Source organism: Microchirus variegatus (genome assembly GCF_963457635.1).
Source record: "Microchirus variegatus genome assembly, chromosome: 21".
Lineage (NCBI taxonomy): Eukaryota > Metazoa > Chordata > Actinopteri > Pleuronectiformes > Soleidae > Microchirus > Microchirus variegatus.
The window spans coordinates 18916384-18937019 of record NC_139822.1 but is presented as its reverse complement, the minus strand read 5'-3'; the positions used below and the strand labels follow the sequence as shown (position 1 = coordinate 18937019).

Genomic DNA, 20636 nt, shown 5'->3' with positions numbered 1-20636 from the left:
TATATATGTTTTATTTACATTAAAAGACCAAACTAGCAGCTAACTCACTGTGAGTGAGTTCTGATTTAAATCAATGTGAATATTTTTGAAGTTGATCATAATGTGATTTTTATTTAATTATTATTATTGTTTACCTTGTTTTTGTTGTTGTTTTTCTGGACTTTTCTTGTTTGTTGTTGATGCTGATCCAGAGTCATTCAGGTTCACTTTCTACTGTTTCATCTCCACTGAATCACATCTGACAAATAAACATGAAGACAACAACAAATGTGTTGTTATTGTTTCTGTCTTTTCACTCTGAGACTAAACATGACGGCGGCCATTTTAAAATCTGAGCTCATGATAAATTCTGTGTCTGTAAAGTTTCCCTTAAGTGACACTTAATTAAAGTATAATAACACTTAGTTAAGATAAGGTTAGCTTTATTAATGCTCCTTGTGAGCCTTATTGTAAAGTGTAAAACATGCATCACTTAACTTTGACTTCATAAATGTGCAGAATAAGCTTTACTTCACTGTAATTAAGCATTTATTAACCATCGTTAACTTTAATTAAACATTAATAATGAATGTCATAAACTCTAATGAATGAACAAAATGCTGCGTCACTGTTTGTGTGGCACTTGTAATCCTCCATACTTCATATCCGGAAGTGAAGTAAAGTGAAAGTGTTCTCGAGAGAAGCGACAAACGCTCGAGTGCGTGGGTCGGTGTTCCGGTTAGTGGGCGTGGTCCCGCCCCCAGTGGGCGTGTCTTGGTCAGTAGTTAAGAGCAGCGGCTGAAGCCTCGTTATTCAAACACGTTAAAGTGACGGGACAGCGATGATGGACGGTCACGTGACTCTGTGGACAACTATGGAGCTGCTTCTTGTCCTCGTGCTGCTCTGTGACGTTTCAACGACTGATGACGACAGCGGTGAGAAAAGTAACACTGTATGTGTGTGTGTGCGCGAGAGACTTTACATGTGACGTCACTGCTGCAGTGTGTGTGTGTGTGTGTGCGCGAGAGACTTTACATGTGACGTCACTGCTGCAGTGTGTGTGTGTGTGTGTGTGTGTGTGTGTGTGATGCAGGGCGTGGTCTCCATCTTCTCGAAACATCTCTGTCTCAATTGTGAATCCACACAGAAACTGTGCTGTGACTCCAGCAGGTGGCGCTGTGTCTTATTGTAGCTGTGTTTGTTTTCCTTCCTTCTCTTTCATTCTAAAGTGATGCTAATCTTGCTAAAGTAACTCTTACTTTAAGGGTAACCCTTACCTTAAGCTAACGTGATGTTAATCTTGATAAAGTAACCCTTACCTTAAGCTAAAGTGATGCTAATCTTGCTAAAGTAACCCTTGCCTTATGAGTAACCCTTACCTTAAGCTAACAGATGTTAATCTTGATAAAGTAACCCTTACCTTAAGCTAACTTGATGTTAACCTTGATAAAGTAACCCTTACCTTAAGCTAAAGTGATGCTAACCTTGATAAAGTAACCCTTACATCAAGCTAAAGTGATGTTAACCTTGATAAAGTAACCCTTACCTTAAGCTAAAGTGATGCTAATCTTGCTAAAGTAACCCTTGCCTTAAGAGTAACCCTTACCTTAAGCTAAAATGACGCTAACCTTGATAAAGTAACTCTTACCTTAAGTTTAAGTGATGCTAATTTTGATAAAGTGACCCTTACCTTAAGCTAAAGTGATGCTAACCTTGATAAAGTAACCCTTACCTTAAGCCAAAGTGATGCTAACCTTGATAAAGTAACCCTTACCTTAAGCCAAAGTGATGCTAACCTTGATAAAGTAACCCTTACCTTAAGTTTAAGTGATGCTAATTTTGATAAAGTGACCCTTACCTTAAGCTAAAGTGATGCTAACCTTGATAAAGTAACCCTTACCTTAAGCCAAAGTGATGCTAACCTTGATAAAGTAACCCTTACCTTAAGCCAAAGTGATGCTAACCTTGATAAAGTAACCCTCACCTTAAGCTAAAGTGATGCTACCCTTGCTAAAGTAACCCTTATCTTAAGCTAACGTGATCTTAACCTTAGTAATGTGATTACTCTGCGTGTGAACCCATGTGTCTTCCAGCTCCAGCCGTCATCAAGATGGTGGTGAGTGAAGGGGACGATGCACTTTTAAGCTGTTCCTTCGGCAGCAGGAGCATCAAGCAGGAGCTGTTTGACTGGAAGAAGGACGGTCAGAAGGAGGTGTTCATGTACGATCGGGGCACTCACTACAACAACAACCCCACAAACCAAGACCAAGACCCCGACTTCAGAGGACGAGTCTTTCATTTTGCACAAGAGCTGCAGGTCGGTAACGCCTCTGTAGTTATCAGAGCGACAAAGGTGACTGACAGTGGAAGCTACACCTGTGATTTTCCCTTTCATCAGCCACGCAGAAGATCACACATTGCTCTTGTTGTTGGTGAGTGAGACAAAAACACAAAGATCATCATTTACAGACGGGACTGGTTCACGTCATAGACTGGATCCATAGTTTTTACTCAAGTCCTGTCATTAGTGAAAAGACACAGGCTCCCCCTGGTGGCTCTGAAAAATAAAACAATATGAACTTCAGACATTTCCACGTTAATCAAGTTAAATATTAACACTTTGACCCGTTTACGATTATCACAAAACGATGACGATCACGTTATTGCGACAGTGTTTTATTGTTATCTTGATAAAGTAACCATTAGCTTAATCTAAAGCGAAGCTAACCTTGATAAAGTAACCCTTAGCTTAATCAAAAGTGATGCTAACCTTGATAAAGTGACCCTTACGTAAAGCTAAAGTGATGCTAACCTTGATAAAGTATCCCTTACATTAAGCTAAAGTGATGCTAACCTTGACAAAGTAACCCTTACTTTAAGCTAAAGGGATGTTAACCTTGATAAAGTAACCTTACCTTAAGCTAAAGTGATGCTAACTTTGATAAAGTTATCCTTACCTTAAGCTAAAGTGATGCTAAGCTTGATAAAGTAACCCTTAGCTTAAGCTAAAGTGATCTTAATTCAATAAGATAACCCTTACCTTAAGCTAAAGTGATCTTAACCTAATAAAGTAACCCTTGCCTGAAGCTTAAGTGGTGCTAACCTTGATAAAGTAGCCTTACCTTAAGCTAAAGTGACGTTAACCTTGATAAAGTAACCTTACCTGAAGCTAAAGTTATGCTAACCTTGATAAAGTTACCCTTAGCTTAATCTAAAGTGATGCTAACCTTGATAAAGTAACCCTTACTTTAAGCTAAAGGGATGTTAACCTTGATAAAGTAACCTTACCTTAAGCTAAAGTGATGCTAACTTTGATAAAGTTATCCTTACCTTAAGCTAAAGTGATGCTAAGCTTGATAAAGTAACCCTTAGCTTAAGCTAAAGTGATCTTAATTCAATAAAGTAACCCTTACCTTAAGCTAAAGTGATCTTAATTCAATAAAGTAACCCTTACCTTAAGCTAAAGTGACGTTAACCTTGATAAAGTAACCTTACCTGAAGCTAAAGTTATGCTAACCTTGATAAAGTTACCCTTAGCTTAATCTAAAGTGATGCTAACCTTGATAAAGTTACCCTTAGCTTAAGCTAAAGTGATAATAATTTAATAAAATAACCCTTACCTTAAGCTAAAGTGGTCACCTAAGGTGATTTTAACCTTAATGACATTTCCACATTAATCAAGTTAAATATTAACACTTTGACCCGTTTACGATGATCACGGAACGATGTCGATCGCTTTATTGCGACAGCGTTTTATTGTCACATGTGATTAAATTGTGATAAATCATCACATCCCTAATGTTGACACAGTGAATGATGTCAATGTGTTTCTGTATAAATGAATGAATTATGAGCAGGTTTGTGAGTGACAGCAGAAAACTGTGTGATGTGTTTACTGACTCAAACCAGTCTCATCTGGAAATGTGCTGCAAACTTCAACCACACTCTGTTCTTTTTTTTATACCTCTTTTTATGTTAAAAATGTCTATTATTTTGTCCATAATCTCATTTTTTTATTAAATGTACGATGTCACACAAACACTAACGTTGTATATTTTCTTTTTTTCCCTCCCTTTTAGATCCTATCTTAACCTCTTAGGGCCCATTTTTCTCATGCGCACTTCAGTCTCTGAACACTTTAGCATTTTAAACAGCCATTAATACCAAGACCAGGAGGAAGTGATGCATTTTCAGCCGCATCACTGTAAACAAACTGTCATAAGTTCCATCAGGTGTGTTGATCTCACTCACAGCTCTCACACACTTCATGTAGTCGAGCATTAAACAGACAAAAACACCACTTTTCTCCTTCTCTGCTCTTTAATTCACACTCAAAGCACAACAAATCAGTCATAATCAGAGCTATCAGGCTGAAATTCACAGGATCTCTGCGTCCACTCGTCTTCAGCATCTGCACCAAGTTTCATGTTGATGCACTGAAGTGGCTCTGAGATATTTGACAAAGTGCAGTACCGATCATCTCCATCAGAGGGCCACAGAGTTGGAGAAAACTTCTCCAAAGTCGCCAAATAGTGACGATAAACGTCTTTAATGTCGCTGAAAAACTGTCTCTAAATGTCAACGTTGACTAAAAGAAGACGTTGTTGACATTTAGATGAAGATTGACTCGTTTAGTCTCGTTAAATCTCGTGTCTTTGGACCGATAATCACGTTTCTCTGTGATGTGAAACGTCCCACTGTCACCGGTTGTCCAGTAACGTCCACTTCCATATATGGTCACACAGGTAATTTGCCTGGCGACGAACTCCCGGTGTTTTCACGGTGCTCACTTCCTATTGGACGGAAGCAGCTGTCAATCAAAGTCATGTGGGGCTCGTGGAAGGATGCTCACTTGTGATTGGCTGACGGAGTTAAAAGTTCGTCAGGTTCGTCAGTTTAGTTCGTAGGAAGAAGCTGATTGGCTCTTTTTGTTTGTGGGCGTGTCCTGATTCCAGAGACACTGAACATGATTGGTCAAATATTTTACCAACTAATTAAACTGAACAGAAATGACGTTGTTTCGGAAGTTTGAGGAGCAGCGTTAAAAAGCGAACAACGGACTTAATCCGCTTTTATTCCGTTTATTTTTCACTTCCGCTTCATTTTAACGCACTTTGACTCAATTTGTGTTTGTTATGTTGTTTAAAATGAGCCCAGTCTGTCTTTAAACGTCTGTTTTTCCGGTTAAAAATGTCTCAAACTGCGGTGAGACATGCTAGCAGGTGAGTTTGTAAACTGTTTACTGCCGTAAAGTCAGACGCTCGTGTTGTTCTGTCGTAAATCCCCCGTGAAAATGCTCCAATTCTCCGTCAAAACGAGCCGCTGAGCTTTCAAACGAGCTATAATATGTGTGTATTTAGGTTCAGAGTCAACATGTAAACATAGAGTTGATGTATTTGTTGAGTTTTACGGGTAAATGTCGGGTCGCAGGCAACCTCCGCGCCTCAAAGGGTTAAAACCCAGAGCCCAAATCCCAGGTGAGTCTGAGCTGTTTTTAGGTTTTCAGGTCAAAGTTCACCTGTTAGAAAGTTGACTTTAGTTGAAATAAATCAGCACTTTCATCTTTGACTCTGAGGTTTTTCATGTTTTTGCTTCTTTCACTGATAAAATATAAAATATCTGTTTCTTCATGAACTTTTTATCATCGAATTTTACATGTTTTCTTCTGAAATTGACCTGTTTTCATGGTTTATGGCTAAAGGAAGTTTGTTTCTGTTGTTGTTGGACATTTTTACCAAAGAATATGATCTAAACATGACATGATAGAATCTCATAATTGTGTTTTTCAGTGTTTTTTTCCTCCACTGAATTGAAATTGAACAGTTGAATTTTAATTGGACTAAAGATGACAAACATTTCATGTGATAATGAGTTTTACATAATGTCAATTTATATTAACCCTTTGTTAAATTGTTATTGAGGAAAATTCCTACACAATATCTTTATTAATTATTGATTTATTGTTATTAGCTCTACAGTTTCTGTCATGATATACGTCAGAAACCTCGACACAACCTGGAATATGTTCAAATGTTTGATTTTTTGGAAAAATCTTCAAAAGTCACTGAATCAGTAAAAACTTTACTTATAGAGAACTTGAAGAAAGAAATCTCCAAAGTGCAGCTGCTCCTGATTCACTGACCTTTGACCTGGATGAATAAGAATCTACAAAGATAGTTTGAATGTTGATTAATGTTTCTGCTGCAATTTTCTCTTTCTCTCAAACCATAAACGACGTCAAGCAGAGAAAATATTATTTTACATGTTATCTTTCTACTTGTCTCACATTATGTACTGTTTACACTGTGTTCACAGGTGCAGCTCCAAGGCCATACATCAAAACACTCAGTGAAACAGCAGATGGATTTCATCTTCAGTGTGAAGTTCTCGGTGCTTTCCCCAAACCAGTCGTCCATTTTCAGGACAGAGCTGGAAACTTTGTTCCTGCTGAAGAACCACAGGTTTCTGAAAGAGGAGGCAGCTACGACATCATCCTTCAAACTACTGTGACCAAGACTGACTACTATCAGTGTGTCGCCACACAGGAGGAAATCAAACACAGGGTTTTTGAGGAGACGTATGTTTCTGTTCCTGTCCCAGGTGAGGTTTATTTCTTTTGATTCTTTACTCATGTTTAAGAATAATGAAGACTTGTGAATGTAAAATCAGGATGAAAACGGTGTGGATATGTAGATTCAGCTCTCAGGTTTCAGGACTGAATCTAAAACGTGAACAGACGTGTGGTTTATAAGTAACTACATATAAATGCTGGTGCTCTCCACACTTCAGTTCCATCTGTCATCAGCTGCTGCCCACCACAGAAGAAGAAACCTTTAGGTAAATGTAAGGGTAGGGTTAAGGTTATCAGATCAGAATAGAGTTGTTGTTGATTATTAATCAGTGAATCGTTGCAGCACAACATCATCACTGACTCAAACACGTGACTGAATCCACATCATCTGTGAGTGTGGACAAACAAACAGGACATTAAACGCATCATGACAGTGGAGTCTATGGCAGAACAGCATCAGATTGTACAGGTGTACCTAATAAAGTGAACACTGAGTCAATGTGTCACTGATGACACAAAGAAAAACACTCAGTGTTTCTGATTTGATGTTAGTTTTTACCCTGATTTTAAATTCAACATGTTTTCACAACGACACCATAATAATAATAATAATAATAATAATATATTTCATGTTTTATCCCATTTTAACGTCAAAGATAACGTGTGTCGTCAACAGTCAAGACAAAAACACTTTATCTAACTATAATAAAGAGTTAAAAAGACAGTTTGTGGAAACAAAAACCAAACTTTTCTTATTATAACAATAGATTTATGAATTTTCCTTCAAACCTCAGTCAGTTTGTTCTCTCCAGCACAAACTGATCAACTAAAACTCCACAAAAGTACAGTTTATTTTCCATTAAATATAATAATTTATGTAGTTTATACCATGTAACACATTATAATTCTCGTGATAAAGCAGGTGATGTAATAATTTATATAAATCAGAAATAATAATGGTCCCAGAATAGAACCCTGGGGAACTCCACAGAACAATCTAGTTTAGTTTAGTGAGAAAATCAAACCTGAAAACAGACAAACTGATTCATGTTTGTGATATAATTTTATTTTACACCATTAAAACTGTATTTGTACAATTATTTACTCACATAATTTGATGGTTCACTGAATCAAAAGCTTTTTTTTTTAAATATCAATAAAAATGCGTCAATAAAATTCATTCTTTTCAAAGACAGAAGTCAGTGTTTGTGAAAACCACACTGGTGTTTATAAGGAAATGAACTGGAATCTAAATGATAAAAGAATCTGTTTTTACAATAGTTTTTTAAAATGTTTATATATATAAATAAAACGAGTCAGGATAGATATGTTTATAATTATTAACACAACATGGATCATCTGCTTTAAATAACAGTTTAACTTTAACAACTTTAACATCAAACCTGAGCAGGTTACGTTCAGAAAATCAGATTCAAATCAGATTTTTCCTGATATTAGATCAGGTTTTTCTACATTTAAACCTGTAAATATTCATTATTATGTCCTTTTTTGTGTGTTTATGTTCACAGGTGCAGCTCCAGAGCCGATCCCCAAAATACTAGGTCAAACAGCAGATGGAGTCAAGCTTCAGTGTTCTGTTAAAGGAGCGTCTCCTAAACCTAAAGTCCATTTTCAGGACAGAGCTGGAAACATTGTTCCTGCTGAAGAACCACAGGTTTCTGAAAGAGGAGGCAGCTACGACATCATCCTTCAAACTACTGTGACCAAGACTGACTACTATCAGTGTGTCGCCACACAGGAGGAGATCAAACATAGAGTTTCTGGGGAAACATATGTACCTGTTCATGGTGAGTTTCATTGTGTCTCTACTTATATATTCAGATAATTTACACATAGTCTGTTTTTCTTTCTTTCTCTAAACTCTAAAATCCTCTCCTTCAGTGTGATTGTGTAACAGTTGTGTCACATTCATGTCGTTCACTTTCGCTGTTTGTGTTTGACTCCGCTCACATGAGACTCAGAGGGACAGAGAGGACACATCACTGCTAAACTCACTGCTAGGCTAAGCTAGGCTAGGTTAGCATTAGTATGTCAGGGTTCACACGGCTCCTTGAAATCCTTGAAAGTTTGAGAATTAGGGGGTGGAAAAAAAAAATCCATGTCCTTGAAAGTCAATGTATCCTGCCACAGATGTCACTTCAAGGTTCCAATGGGTCCTTGAAAAAAAATTCAAGGCCCTTGAAAGTTTTTGAAAAGTGCCCTAAATAGACATGGGTTATTAAAAGTGCTTGAATTTTGTGAAAGAAAGAAATCAGTTGATATTTAGGTAAATGTCTCATTTCACTGATGTTCATGGGTCCTTGAAATCCTTGAAAGTTTGTGAATTTGGGAAAAACAAGTCCAGGCCCTTGAAAGTCAATGTATCCTGCCACTGATGTCACTTCAGGGTTCACACAGGTCCTTAAAGTCCTTGTGGAAATAAAAGACCCTTGAAAGTTATTGAAAATTGCCGTAAATGGACATGGGCTCAATGTGCCTTGAAATCCTGGAAAGTTCTTGAATTTGGAAAAAAAAACCAATGAAAGGCCCTTAAAAATATTTGAAAGTTGCCCTAAAATATACATGGGTCATTGAAAGTGCTTGAATTCTGTGCAGTAAAGAAGTGAAGTTGATATTTAGGTAAAGGTCTACCTCGTTTGTGACAGCGCCACCTACTGTTTCATACCCTGCGTTGTTTGATGTACGTAGACGAGGTTTACTCAGGACAAACATGGAGACATAATCACTAGGACTGTGTTGTGGACACTGTCCACTGTCTCTGTCTCTCTGATTTTGACGTGAGATTCCGTGCAGAACAATGAGCGAGTAAAGTCAAAACAAAGATCTAGATAAATGACGATTAATGATGTCTGGGAAATGAACATTCTTAAGATCTCTGTGTGACCAAAGACAGTGAGTGGGTGAGTTTAACAGCTCAGCTCTTCTGAGGAAAACCACACAAACTGGTTCTGCCGTTTACACGGAAATAAACGCGATAAGATCAATACGTTTGTAAACCGCTCACTCTGTCTACACCAAAGTCCACAGAGAAAATCAGTGATTTTAACGTCACGGCTCACAGGAGTTTGTTGATCCACTGCTGCAAACATTAATATGTTTAAATGTCTTTATTTAGTGACTTCTGTGTTTTGAAAACCTTGTGTTCAGATAAATCAACTAAAACTCCCTAAAATCCATCAAATATAAGAATTTATTTAGTTTATATCATGTAACACGCTCAAATTCTCGTGATAAAGCAGGTGATGGAATAATTGATATAAATCAGAAATAATAATGGTCCCAGAATAGAACCCTGGGGAACTCCACAGAACAATCTAGTGACAGAAAAGTGTGTTTTGATCAAACCTCTGTGTTCACAGGTGCAGCTTCAGAGCCACAAGCCTCTGGTGAGTCACCTTTGTCTTTTCATTACGAGTTCATCGAGATAAAGAGGGAGGAGATGAACGCGTGAACCGCTCACTCTGTCACACCAAAGTCCACAGAGGAAATCAGTCATTTTTTTAACGTCACGGCTCTCAGGAGTTTGTTGATCCACTGCTGCCTCCATCAGTGAAGTTCAAACGTCTTATTTTAGTAAAAAAAAAATGGTGTTTACATTCAGATTTAGCTCAGTGACACAAAGTGACCACACGAGGGCAGCAGAGCAGCAGCTCCTGTGTCTCTGAGCTAAAAAATCTGTGTTTTTGTCAATGAATAAAAGTGATGTTTTACTTTGTTTCAGAGAATTACACTGGAGGAATGATTGCTGTTGGTGTTGTAGTTGCAGTCGTGATTCTTCTTATTGTTGGTGTTGTTCTGTTTGTGCTCGTAAAAACTCGGATCATCCACTGTAATAAATGTAAGTTTAAATAATGTTTTTATATTAAAATCATCAATAGATTATAGAACGACACAAACACTTGTTTACACTGTTTTCTCTCCGTTTATCGTCTTTTTTTTCTTGCTGCAGATCAACCAACAAAGTCCAGAGTCCCCACTGATGAGGCCAGTCTGTGACCTTTGACCTCTGACCTCCTTCACCATGGTAACAGTAAGGTCAAAGGTCATCTAAAATGATCCGAAACTGACGTTGATCAGAAAACGATTCAGCGTCATGTGACATGGTCTCATCAGTGATGTCATCGTCTGATAGGACAGTGGACACCACCTGAAGCTTCTGTACATTATTTGTGATGACGTCATGATGATGTCATGATGACCTCACACTCGTCCTCCCGTGACATCATCATCATCATCATCATCATCATCATCATGACTTTAACCAGTGGTTCTCAAACTCTGGCTCTGGACCCACAGATGTGTCGCCACGTTTCTGTTTTTAAATCCCAAATCAAAGTCGACTTGATAGAAACAAAGAAAGTGAGAGAAGAAGAAGAAGAAGAAGAAAAGATAAAGAATCACACAGTGACTCAGCACTTTTTCTTTGTTTAGTGTTTAAAGCTCAAAGAGACTTGGACCAAAGAAGCTCCAGTGGTTTGATGGTCACATGTTAAAGAGGAGGTCACATGATCGTACACACTGACACATATTTACTGTGACAGTCTGAAGACGTGGAAACATGCTGGAGAAGTGGCTACGCTAACTAGCTACACACTGACTCATCTATATATATATGTTTTATTTACATTAAAAGACCAAACTAGCAGCTAACTCGCTGTGAGTGAGTTCTGATTTAAATCAATGTGAATATTTTTGAAGTTGATCATAATGTGATTTTTATTTAATTATTATTATTGTTTACCTTGTTTTTGTTGTTGTTTTTCTGGACTTTTCTTGTTTGTTGTTGATGCTGATCCAGAGTCAGTCAGGTTCACTTTCTACTGTTTCATCTCCACTGAATCACATCTGACAAATAAACATGAAGACAACAACAAATGTGTTATTGTTTCTGTCTTTTCACTCTGAGACTAAACATGACGGCGGCCATTTTAAAATCTGAGCTCATGATAAATTCTGTGTCTGTAAAGTTTCCCTTAAGTGACACTTAATTAAAGTATAATAACACTTAGTTAAGATAAGGTTAGCTTTATTAATGCTCCTTGTGAGCCTTATTGTAAAGTGTAAAACATGCATCACTTAACTTTGACTTCATAAATGTGCAGAATAAGCTTTACTTCACTGTAATTAAGCATTTATTAACCATCGTTAACTTTAATTAAACATTAATAATGAATGTCATAAACTCTAATGAATGAACAAAATGCTGCGTCACTGTTTGTGTGGCACTTGTAATCCTCCATACTTCATATCCGGAAGTGAAGTAAAGTGAAAGTGTTCTCGAGAGAAGCGACAAACGCTCGAGTGCGTGGGTCGGTGTTCCGGTTAGTGGGCGTGGTCCCGCCCCCAGTGGGCGTGTCTTGGTCAGTAGTTAAGAGCAGCGGCTGAAGCCTCGTTATTCAAACACGTTAAAGTGACGGGACAGCGATGATGGACGGTCACGTGACTCTGTGGACAACTATGGAGCTGCTTCTTGTCCTCGTGCTGGTCTGTGACGTTTCAACGACTGATGACGACAGCGGTGAGAAAAGTAACACTGTATGTGTGTGTGTGCGCGAGAGACTTTACATGTGACGTCACTGCTGCAGTGTGTGTGTGTGTGTGTGCGCGAGAGACTTTACATGTGACGTCACTGCTGCAGTGTGTGTGTGTGTGTGTGTGTGTGTGTGATGCAGGGCGTGGTCTCCATCTTCTCGAAACATCGCTGTCTCAATTGTGAATCCACACAGAAACTGTGCTGTGACTCCAGCAGGTGGCGCTGTGTCTTATTGTAGCTGTGTTTGTTTTCCTTCCTTCTCTTTCATTCTAAAGTGATGCTAATCTTGCTAAAGTAACTCTTACTTTAAGGGTAACCCTTACCTTAAGCTAACGTGATGTTAATCTTGATAAAGTAACCCTTACCTTATGAGTAACCCTTACCTTAAGCTAAAGTGATGCTAATCTTGCTAAAGTAACCCTTGCCTTATGAGTAACCCTTACCTTAAGCTAACAGATGTTAATCTTGATAAAGTAACCCTTACCTTAAGCTAACTTGATGTTAACCTTGATAAAGTAACCCTTACCTTAAGCTAAAGTGATGCTAACCTTGATAAAGTAACCCTTACATCAAGCTAAAGTGATGTTAACCTTGATAAAGTAACCCTTACCTTAAGCTAAAGTGATGCTAATCTTGCTAAAGTAACCCTTGCCTTAAGAGTAACCCTTACCTTAAGCTAAAATGACGCTAACCTTGATAAAGTAACTCTTACCTTAAGTTTAAGTGATGCTAATTTTGATAAAGTGACCCTTACCTTAAGCTAAAGTGATGCTAACCTTGATAAAGTAACCCTTACCTTAAGCCAAAGTGATGCTAACCTTGATAAAGTAACCCTTACCTTAAGCCAAAGTGCTGCTAACCTTGATAAAGTAACCCTTACCTTAAGTTTAAGTGATGCTAATTTTGATAAAGTGACCCTTACCTTAAGCTAAAGTGATGCTAACCTTGATAAAGTAACCCTTACCTTAAGCCAAAGTGATGCTAACCTTGATAAAGTAACCCTTACCTTAAGCCAAAGTGATGCTAACCTTGATAAAGTAACCCTTACCTTAAGCTAACGTGATCTTAACCTTAGTAATGTGATTACTCTGCGTGTGAACCCATGTGTCTTCCAGCTCCAGCCGTCATCAAGATGGTGGTGAGTGAAGGGGACGATGCACTTTTAAGCTGTTCCTTCGGCAGCAGGAGCATCAAGCAGGAGCTGTTTGACTGGAAGAAGGACGGTCAGAAGGAGGTGTTCATGTACGATCGGGGCACTCACTACAACAACAAACCCACAAACCAAGACCAAGACCCCGACTTCAGAGGACGAGTCTTTCATTTTGCACAAGAGCTGCAGGTCGGTAACGCCTCTGTAGTTATCAGAGCGACAAAGGTGACTGACAGTGGAAGCTACACCTGTGATTTTCCCTTTCATCAGCCACGCAGAAGATCACACATTGCTCTTGTTGTTGGTGAGTGAGACAAAAACACAAAGATCATCATTTACAGACGGGACTGGTTCACGTCATAGACTGGATCCATAGTTTTTACTCAAGTCCTGTCATGAGTGAAAAGACACAGGCTCCCTCTGGTGGCTCTGAGAAATAAAACAATATGAACGTCAGACATTTCCACGTTAATCAAGTTAAATATTAACACTTTGACCCGTTTACGATTATCACAAAACGATGACGATCACGTTATTGCGACAGTGTTTTATTGTTATCTTGATAAAGTAACCATTAGCTTAATCTAAAGCGAAGCTAACCTTGATAAAGTAACCCTTAGCTTAATCAAAAGTGATGCTAACCTTGATAAAGTGACCCTTACGTAAAGCTAAAGTGATGCTAACCTTGATAAAGTATCCCTTACATTAATCCATAGTTTTTACTCAAGTCCTGTCATGAGTGAAAAGACACAGGCTCCCTCTGGTGGCTCTGAGAAATAAAACAATATGAACGTCAGACATTTCCACGTTAATCAAGTTAAATATTAACACTTTGACCCGTTTACGATTATCACAAAACGATGACGATCACGTTATTGCGACAGTGTTTTATTGTTATCTTGATAAAGTAACCATTAGCTTAATCTAAAGCGAAGCTAACCTTGATAAAGTAACCCTTAGCTTAATCAAAAGTGATGCTAACCTTGATAAAGTGACCCTTACGTAAAGCTAAAGTGATGCTAACCTTGATAAAGTATCCCTTACATTAAGCTAAAGTGATGCTAACCTTGACAAAGTAACCCTTACTTTAAGCTAAAGGGATGTTAACCTTGATAAAGTAACCTTACCTTAAGCTAAAGTGATGCTAACTTTGATAAAGTTATCCTTACCTTAAGCTAAAGTGATGCTAAGCTTGATAAAGTAACCCTTAGCTTAAGCTAAAGTGATCTTAATTCAATAAGATAACCCTTACCTTAAGCTAAAGTGATCTTAACCTAATAAAGTAACCCTTGCCTGAAGCTTAAGTGGTGCTAACCTTGATAAAGTAGCCTTACCTTAAGCTAAAGTGACGTTAACCTTGATAAAGTAACCTTACCTGAAGCTAAAGTTATGCTAACCTTGATAAAGTTACCCTTAGCTTAATCTAAAGTGATGCTAACCTTGATAAAGTAACCCTTACTTTAAGCTAAAGGGATGTTAACCTTGATAAAGTAACCTTACCTTAAGCTAAAGTGATGCTAACTTTGATAAAGTTATCCTTACCGTAAGCTAAAGTGATGCTAAGCTTGATAAAGTAACCCTTAGCTTAAGCTAAAGTGATCTTAATTCAATAAAGTAACCCTTACCTTAAGCTAAAGTGATCTTAATTCAATAAAGTAACCCTTACCTTAAGCTAAAGTGACGTTAACCTTGATAAAGTAACCTTACCTGAAGCTAAAGTTATGCTAACCTTGATAAAGTTACCCTTAGCTTAATCTAAAGTGATGCTAACCTTGATAAAGTTACCCTTAGCTTAAGCTAAAGTGATAATAATTTAATAAAATAACCCTTACCTTAAGCTAAAGTGGTCACCTAAGGTGATTTTAACCTTAATGACATTTCCACATTAATCAAGTTAAATATTAACACTTTGACCCGTTTACGATGATCACGGAACGATGTCGATCGCTTTATTGCGACAGCGTTTTATTGTCACATGTGATTAAATTGTGATAAATCATCACATCCCTAATGTTGACACAGTGAATGATGTCAATGTGTTTCTGTATAAATGAATGAATTATGAGCAGGTTTGTGAGTGACAGCAGAAAACTGTGTGATGTGTTTACTGACTCAAACCAGTCTCATCTGGAAATGTGCTGCAAACTTCAACCACACTCTGTTCTTTTTTTTATACCTCTTTTTATGTTAAAAATGTCTATTATTTTGTCCATAATCTCATTTTTTTATTAAATGTACGATGTCACACAAACACTAACGTTGTATATTTTCTTTTTTTTCCCTCCCTTTTAGATCCTATCTTAAAACCCAGAGCCCAAATCCCAGGTGAGTCTGAGCTGTTTTTAGGTTTTCAGGTCAAAGTTCACCTGTTAGAAAGTTGACTTTAGTTGAAATAAATCAACACTTTCGTGTTTGACTCTGAGGTTTTTCATGTTTTTGCTTCTTTTACTGCTAAAATATAAAATATCTGTTTCTTCATTAACTTTTTATCAACGAATTTTACATGTTTTCTTCTGAAATTGACCTGTTTTCATGTTTTTTAGCTAAAGAATGTTTGTTTCTGTTGTTGTTGGATATTTTTACCAAAGGATATGATCTTAACATGACATGATAAAATCTCATAATTGTCACTAACTGATAATTACAGGGTTTTTTTCCTCACTGAATTGAACAGTTGATTTTTAATTAGACTAAAGATGACAAACATTTCATGTGATTATGAGTTATTCATCATGTCAATTTACATTTACCCTTCGTTAAATTGCTATTAAGGAAAATTATTACACAATACCTTGAAATTAAATATTGATTTATTGTTATTAGCTCTACAGTTTCTGTCATGATATACGTCAGAAACCTAGACACAACCTGGAATATGTTAAAATGTTTGATTCTTTGGAAAAATCTTCAAAAGTCGAAACTGGACTTGTAGAGAACTTAAAGAAAGAAATCTCCAAAGTGCAGCTGCTCCTGATTCACTGACCTTTGATGACCTTTGACCTGGATGAACAAGAATCTACACAGATAGTTTGAATGTTGATTAATGTTTCTGCTGCAATTTTCTCTTTCTGAACCCAAAACTATCAAGCAGAGGAAATATGAACAAAGAACCAAGGTTATCTTTCTACTTGTCTCACAGTATCTTCTGTTGACACTGTGTTCGCAGGTGCAGCTCCAAAACCAGTAACCAGAACACTTGCTGAAACACCTGATGGCGTTCTGGTGCAGTGTGAGGTTCTCGGTGCTTTTCCAAAACCAGTCGTCCATTGGCAGAACAGAGCTGGAAACATTATTCCTGCTGAAGAACCACAGGTTTCTGAAAGAGGAGGCAGCTACGACATCATCCTTCAAACTACTGTGACCAAGACTGACTACTATCAGTGTGTCGCCACACAGGAGGAGATCAAACACAGGGTTTTTGAGGAGACACTCATCATTGTTCCTGTTCCTGGTGAGTTTCTCTACTTTTTTGTTCCAATAATGTTGAGTCTGAACTCAAAGTAACGTTGGATGAAGATGTTTGTGATTTAAAAATTGTCCTAAACTGGGTCAGAACAGTCTGTCAGTAACTAGAGCAATGAAACCCAGTGTCTTTGTGAGATCACCTGTATAATTGAAGGATAGATAAACATTTGAATTTAAAAAATAGTTTTGTTATTAGAAGCAAAGAAAGAAAATATTCACATTTAAGAAGCTAAAAAGTCTGAGAACTTGTTTTAAATCTTCCAAAAATCACAGAATAGTTGCAGATTAATGTAGTTATTGATTAATAATCAGTGAATCGTTGCAGCACAACATCATCACTGACTCAAACACGTGACTGAATCCACATCATCTGTGAGTGTGGACAAACAAACAGGACATTAAACGCATCATGACAGTGGAGTCTATGGCAGAACAGCATCAGATTGTACAGGTGTACCTAATAAAGTGAACACTGAGTCAACGTGTCACTGATGACACAAAGAAAAACACTCAGTGTTTCTGATTTGATGTTAGTTTTTACCCTGATTTAAATTCAACATGTTTTCACAACCACACCATAATAATAATAATAATAATTATAATATATTTCATGTTTTATCCCATTTTAACTTCAAAGATAACGTCGTTTACATCTTCACACGTGTGTCGTCAACAGTAAAGAGAAAATCACTTTATATAACTATAATAAAGAGTTAAAAAGACAGTTTGTGGGAACAAAAACCAAACTTTTCTTATTATAGCAATAGATTTATGAATTTTCCTTCAAACCTCAGTCAGTTTGTTCTCTCCAGCACAAACTGATCAACTAAAACTCCACAAAAGTACAATTTATTTTCCATTAAATATAATAATTTATGTAGTTTATACCATGAAACACATTATAATTCTCGTGATAAAGCAGGTGATGTAATAATTGATATAAATCATAAATAATAATGGTCCCAGAATAGAACCCTGGGGAACTCCACAGAACAATCTAGTTTAGTTTAGTGAGAAAATCAAACCTGAAAACAGACAAACTGATTCATGTTTGTGATATAATGTTATTTTACACCATTAAAACTGTATTTGTACAATTATTTACTCACATAATTTGATGGTTCACTGAATCAAAAGCTTTTTTTTTTTTTTTTTTTTAATATCAATAAAAATGCGTCAAGAAAATTCATTCTTTTCAAAGACAGAAGTCAGTGTTTGTGAAAACCACACTGATGTTTATAAGGAAATGAACTGGAATCTAAATGATAAAAGAATCTGTTTTTACAATAGTTTTTATATATAAAACAAGTCAGGATAGATATGTTTATAATTATTAACACAACATGGATCATCTGCTTTAAATAACAGTTTAACTTTGGCAACTTTAACATCAAACCTGAGCAGGTTACGTTCAGAATATCAGATTCAAATCAGATTTTTCCTGATATTAGATCAGGTTTTTCTACATTTAAACCTGTAGATATTCATTATTATTTCCTTTTTTGTTTGTTTATGTTCACAGGTGCAGCTACAAAACCATACATCAAAATACTCAGTGAAACAGAAAAAGGAGTTCAGCTTCAGTGTGAAGTTCTTGGTTCTTCTCCTAAACCTAAAGTCCATTTTCAGGACAGAGCTGGAAACATTGTTCCTGCTGAAGAACCACAGGTTTCTGAAAGAGGAGGCAGCTACGACATCATCCTTCAAACTACTGTGACCAAGACTGACTACTATCAGTGTGTCGCCACACAGGAGGAAATCAACCACAGGGTTTTTGAGGAAACACTAATCCCTGTTCTTCCCGGTGAGTTTCATAATAATATTATAATAATTATAATTTTCACATAGTTGTTTTTCTTTCTTTCCCTAAACTCTAAAATCCTCTCCTTCAGTGTGATTGTGTAACAGTTGTGTCACATTCACGTCGTTCACTTTCGCTGTTTGTGTTTGACTCCGCCCACATGAGACTCAGAGGGACAGAGAGGACACATCACTGCTAAACTCACTGCTAGGCTAGGCTAGGCTAGGTTAGCACCAGTATGTCAGGGTTCACACAGCTCCTTGAAATCCTTGAAAGTTTGTGAATTTGGGTGGAAAAAGAAAATCCATGTCCTTGAAAGTCAATGTATCCTGCCACTGGTGTCACTTCAAGGTTCCCATTGGTACTTGAATACAAATTCAAGGCCCTTGAAAGTTTTTGAAAATTGCCCTTAATAGACATGGGTTATTAAAAGGGCTTGAATTTTGTGCAAGAAAGAAATAAGTTGATATTTAGGTAAATGTCTCATTTCACTGATGTTCATGGGTCCTTGAAATCCTTGAAAGTTTGTGAATTTGGGAAAAACAAGTCCAGGCCCTTGAAAGTCAATGTATCCTGCCACTGATGTCACTTCAGGGTTCACACAGGTCCTTAAAGTCCTTGTGGAAATAAAAGACCCTTGAAAGTTATTGAAAATTGCCGTAAATGGACATGGGCTCAATGTGCCTTGAAATCCTGGAAAGTTCTTGAATTTGGAAAAAAAAACAATGAAAGGCCTCATTGTCCTCTGTCTCTGTCTCTCTGATGTTGACGTGAGATTCCGTGCAGAACAACGAGCGAGTAAAGTCAAAACAAAGATCTAGATAAATGACGATTAATGATGTCTGAGAAATGAACATTCTTAAGATCTGTGTGTGACCAAAGACAGTGAGTGGGTGAGTTTAACAGCTCAGCTCTTCTGAGGAAAACCGCACAAACTGGTTCTGCCGTTAACACGGAAATAAACGCGATAAGATCTATACGTTTATAAACCGCTCACTCTGTCTACACCAAAGTCCACAGAGAAAATCAGTGATTTTAACGTCACGGCTCACAGGAGTTTGTTGATCCACTGCTGCAAACATTAATACGTTTAAATGTCTTTATTTAGTGACTTCTGTGTTTTGAAAACCTTGTGTTCAGATAAATCAACTAAAACTCCCTAAAATCCATCAAATATTAGAATTTATTCAGTTTATATCATGTAACGCGCTCAAATTCTCGTGATAAAGCAGGTGATGGAATAATTGATATAAATCAGAAATAATAATGGTCCCAGAATAGAACCCTGGGGAACTCCACAGAACAATCTAGTGACAGAAAAGTGTGTTTTGATCAAACCTCTGTGTTCACAGGTGCAGATGCAGAGCCACGAGCCTCTGGTGAGTCACCTTTGTCTTTTCATTACGAGTTCATCGAGATAAAGAGGGAGAAGATGAACGAGTGAACCACTCACTCTGTCACACCAAAGTCCACAGAGAAAATCATCAGTCATTTCTTTAACGTCGCGGCTCTCAGGAGTTTGTTGATCCACTGCTGCCTCCATCAGTGAAGTTCAAACATCTGATTTTAGTCAAAAAGAAAGTCGGTGTTTAAAATTCAGATTTAGCTCAGTGACACAAAGTGACCACACGAGGGCAGCAGAGCAGCAGCTCCTGTGTCTCTGAGCTAAAAAATCTGTGTTTTTGTCAATGAATAAAAGTGATGTTTTACTTTATGTTTCAGAGAATTACACTGGAGGAATGGTTATTGGTGTAGTTGTTGGTGCAGTTGTCGTGACTCTTCTTATTGGTGGTGTTGCTCTGTTTTTATGGCACAAATGTAAAAACAGTAAGTTTAAATAATGTTTTAATATTTCATTAAAATCATAAAGAGATTATAGAACAACACAAACACTTGTTTACACTGTTTTCTCTCCGTTTATCGTCTTTTTTTCTTGCTGCAGATCAACCAACAATGTCCAGAGTCCCCACTGATGAGGCCAGTCTGTGACCTTTGACCTCTGACCTCCTTCACCATGGTAACAGTAAGGTCAAAGGTCACGTTGTCAAGGTTTTGGAAGACGATGGACTGTCGTCTCATCAGTGATGTCATCGTCTGATAGGACAGTGGACACCAC

At 37.4% G+C, this 20636-nt stretch overlaps 1 protein-coding gene across 1 annotated transcript; it reads left to right on the top strand.

Annotated features, from left to right (window-relative positions):
• Positions 1-5395: 5395 nt before the first annotated feature.
• On the top strand, positions 5396-19964 carry LOC310942664 (netrin receptor DCC-like; the record flags this gene model as incomplete). Its single annotated transcript, XM_083908080.1, has 7 exons — positions 5396-5456; positions 6295-6579; positions 6769-6828; positions 8080-8358; positions 16421-16705; positions 18242-18523; positions 19873-19964. The coding sequence occupies 7 exons, from the start codon at positions 5396-5398 to the stop codon at positions 19962-19964; spliced, it is 1344 nt and encodes a 447-aa protein (XP_083764206.1).
• Positions 19965-20636: the final 672 nt, after the last annotated feature.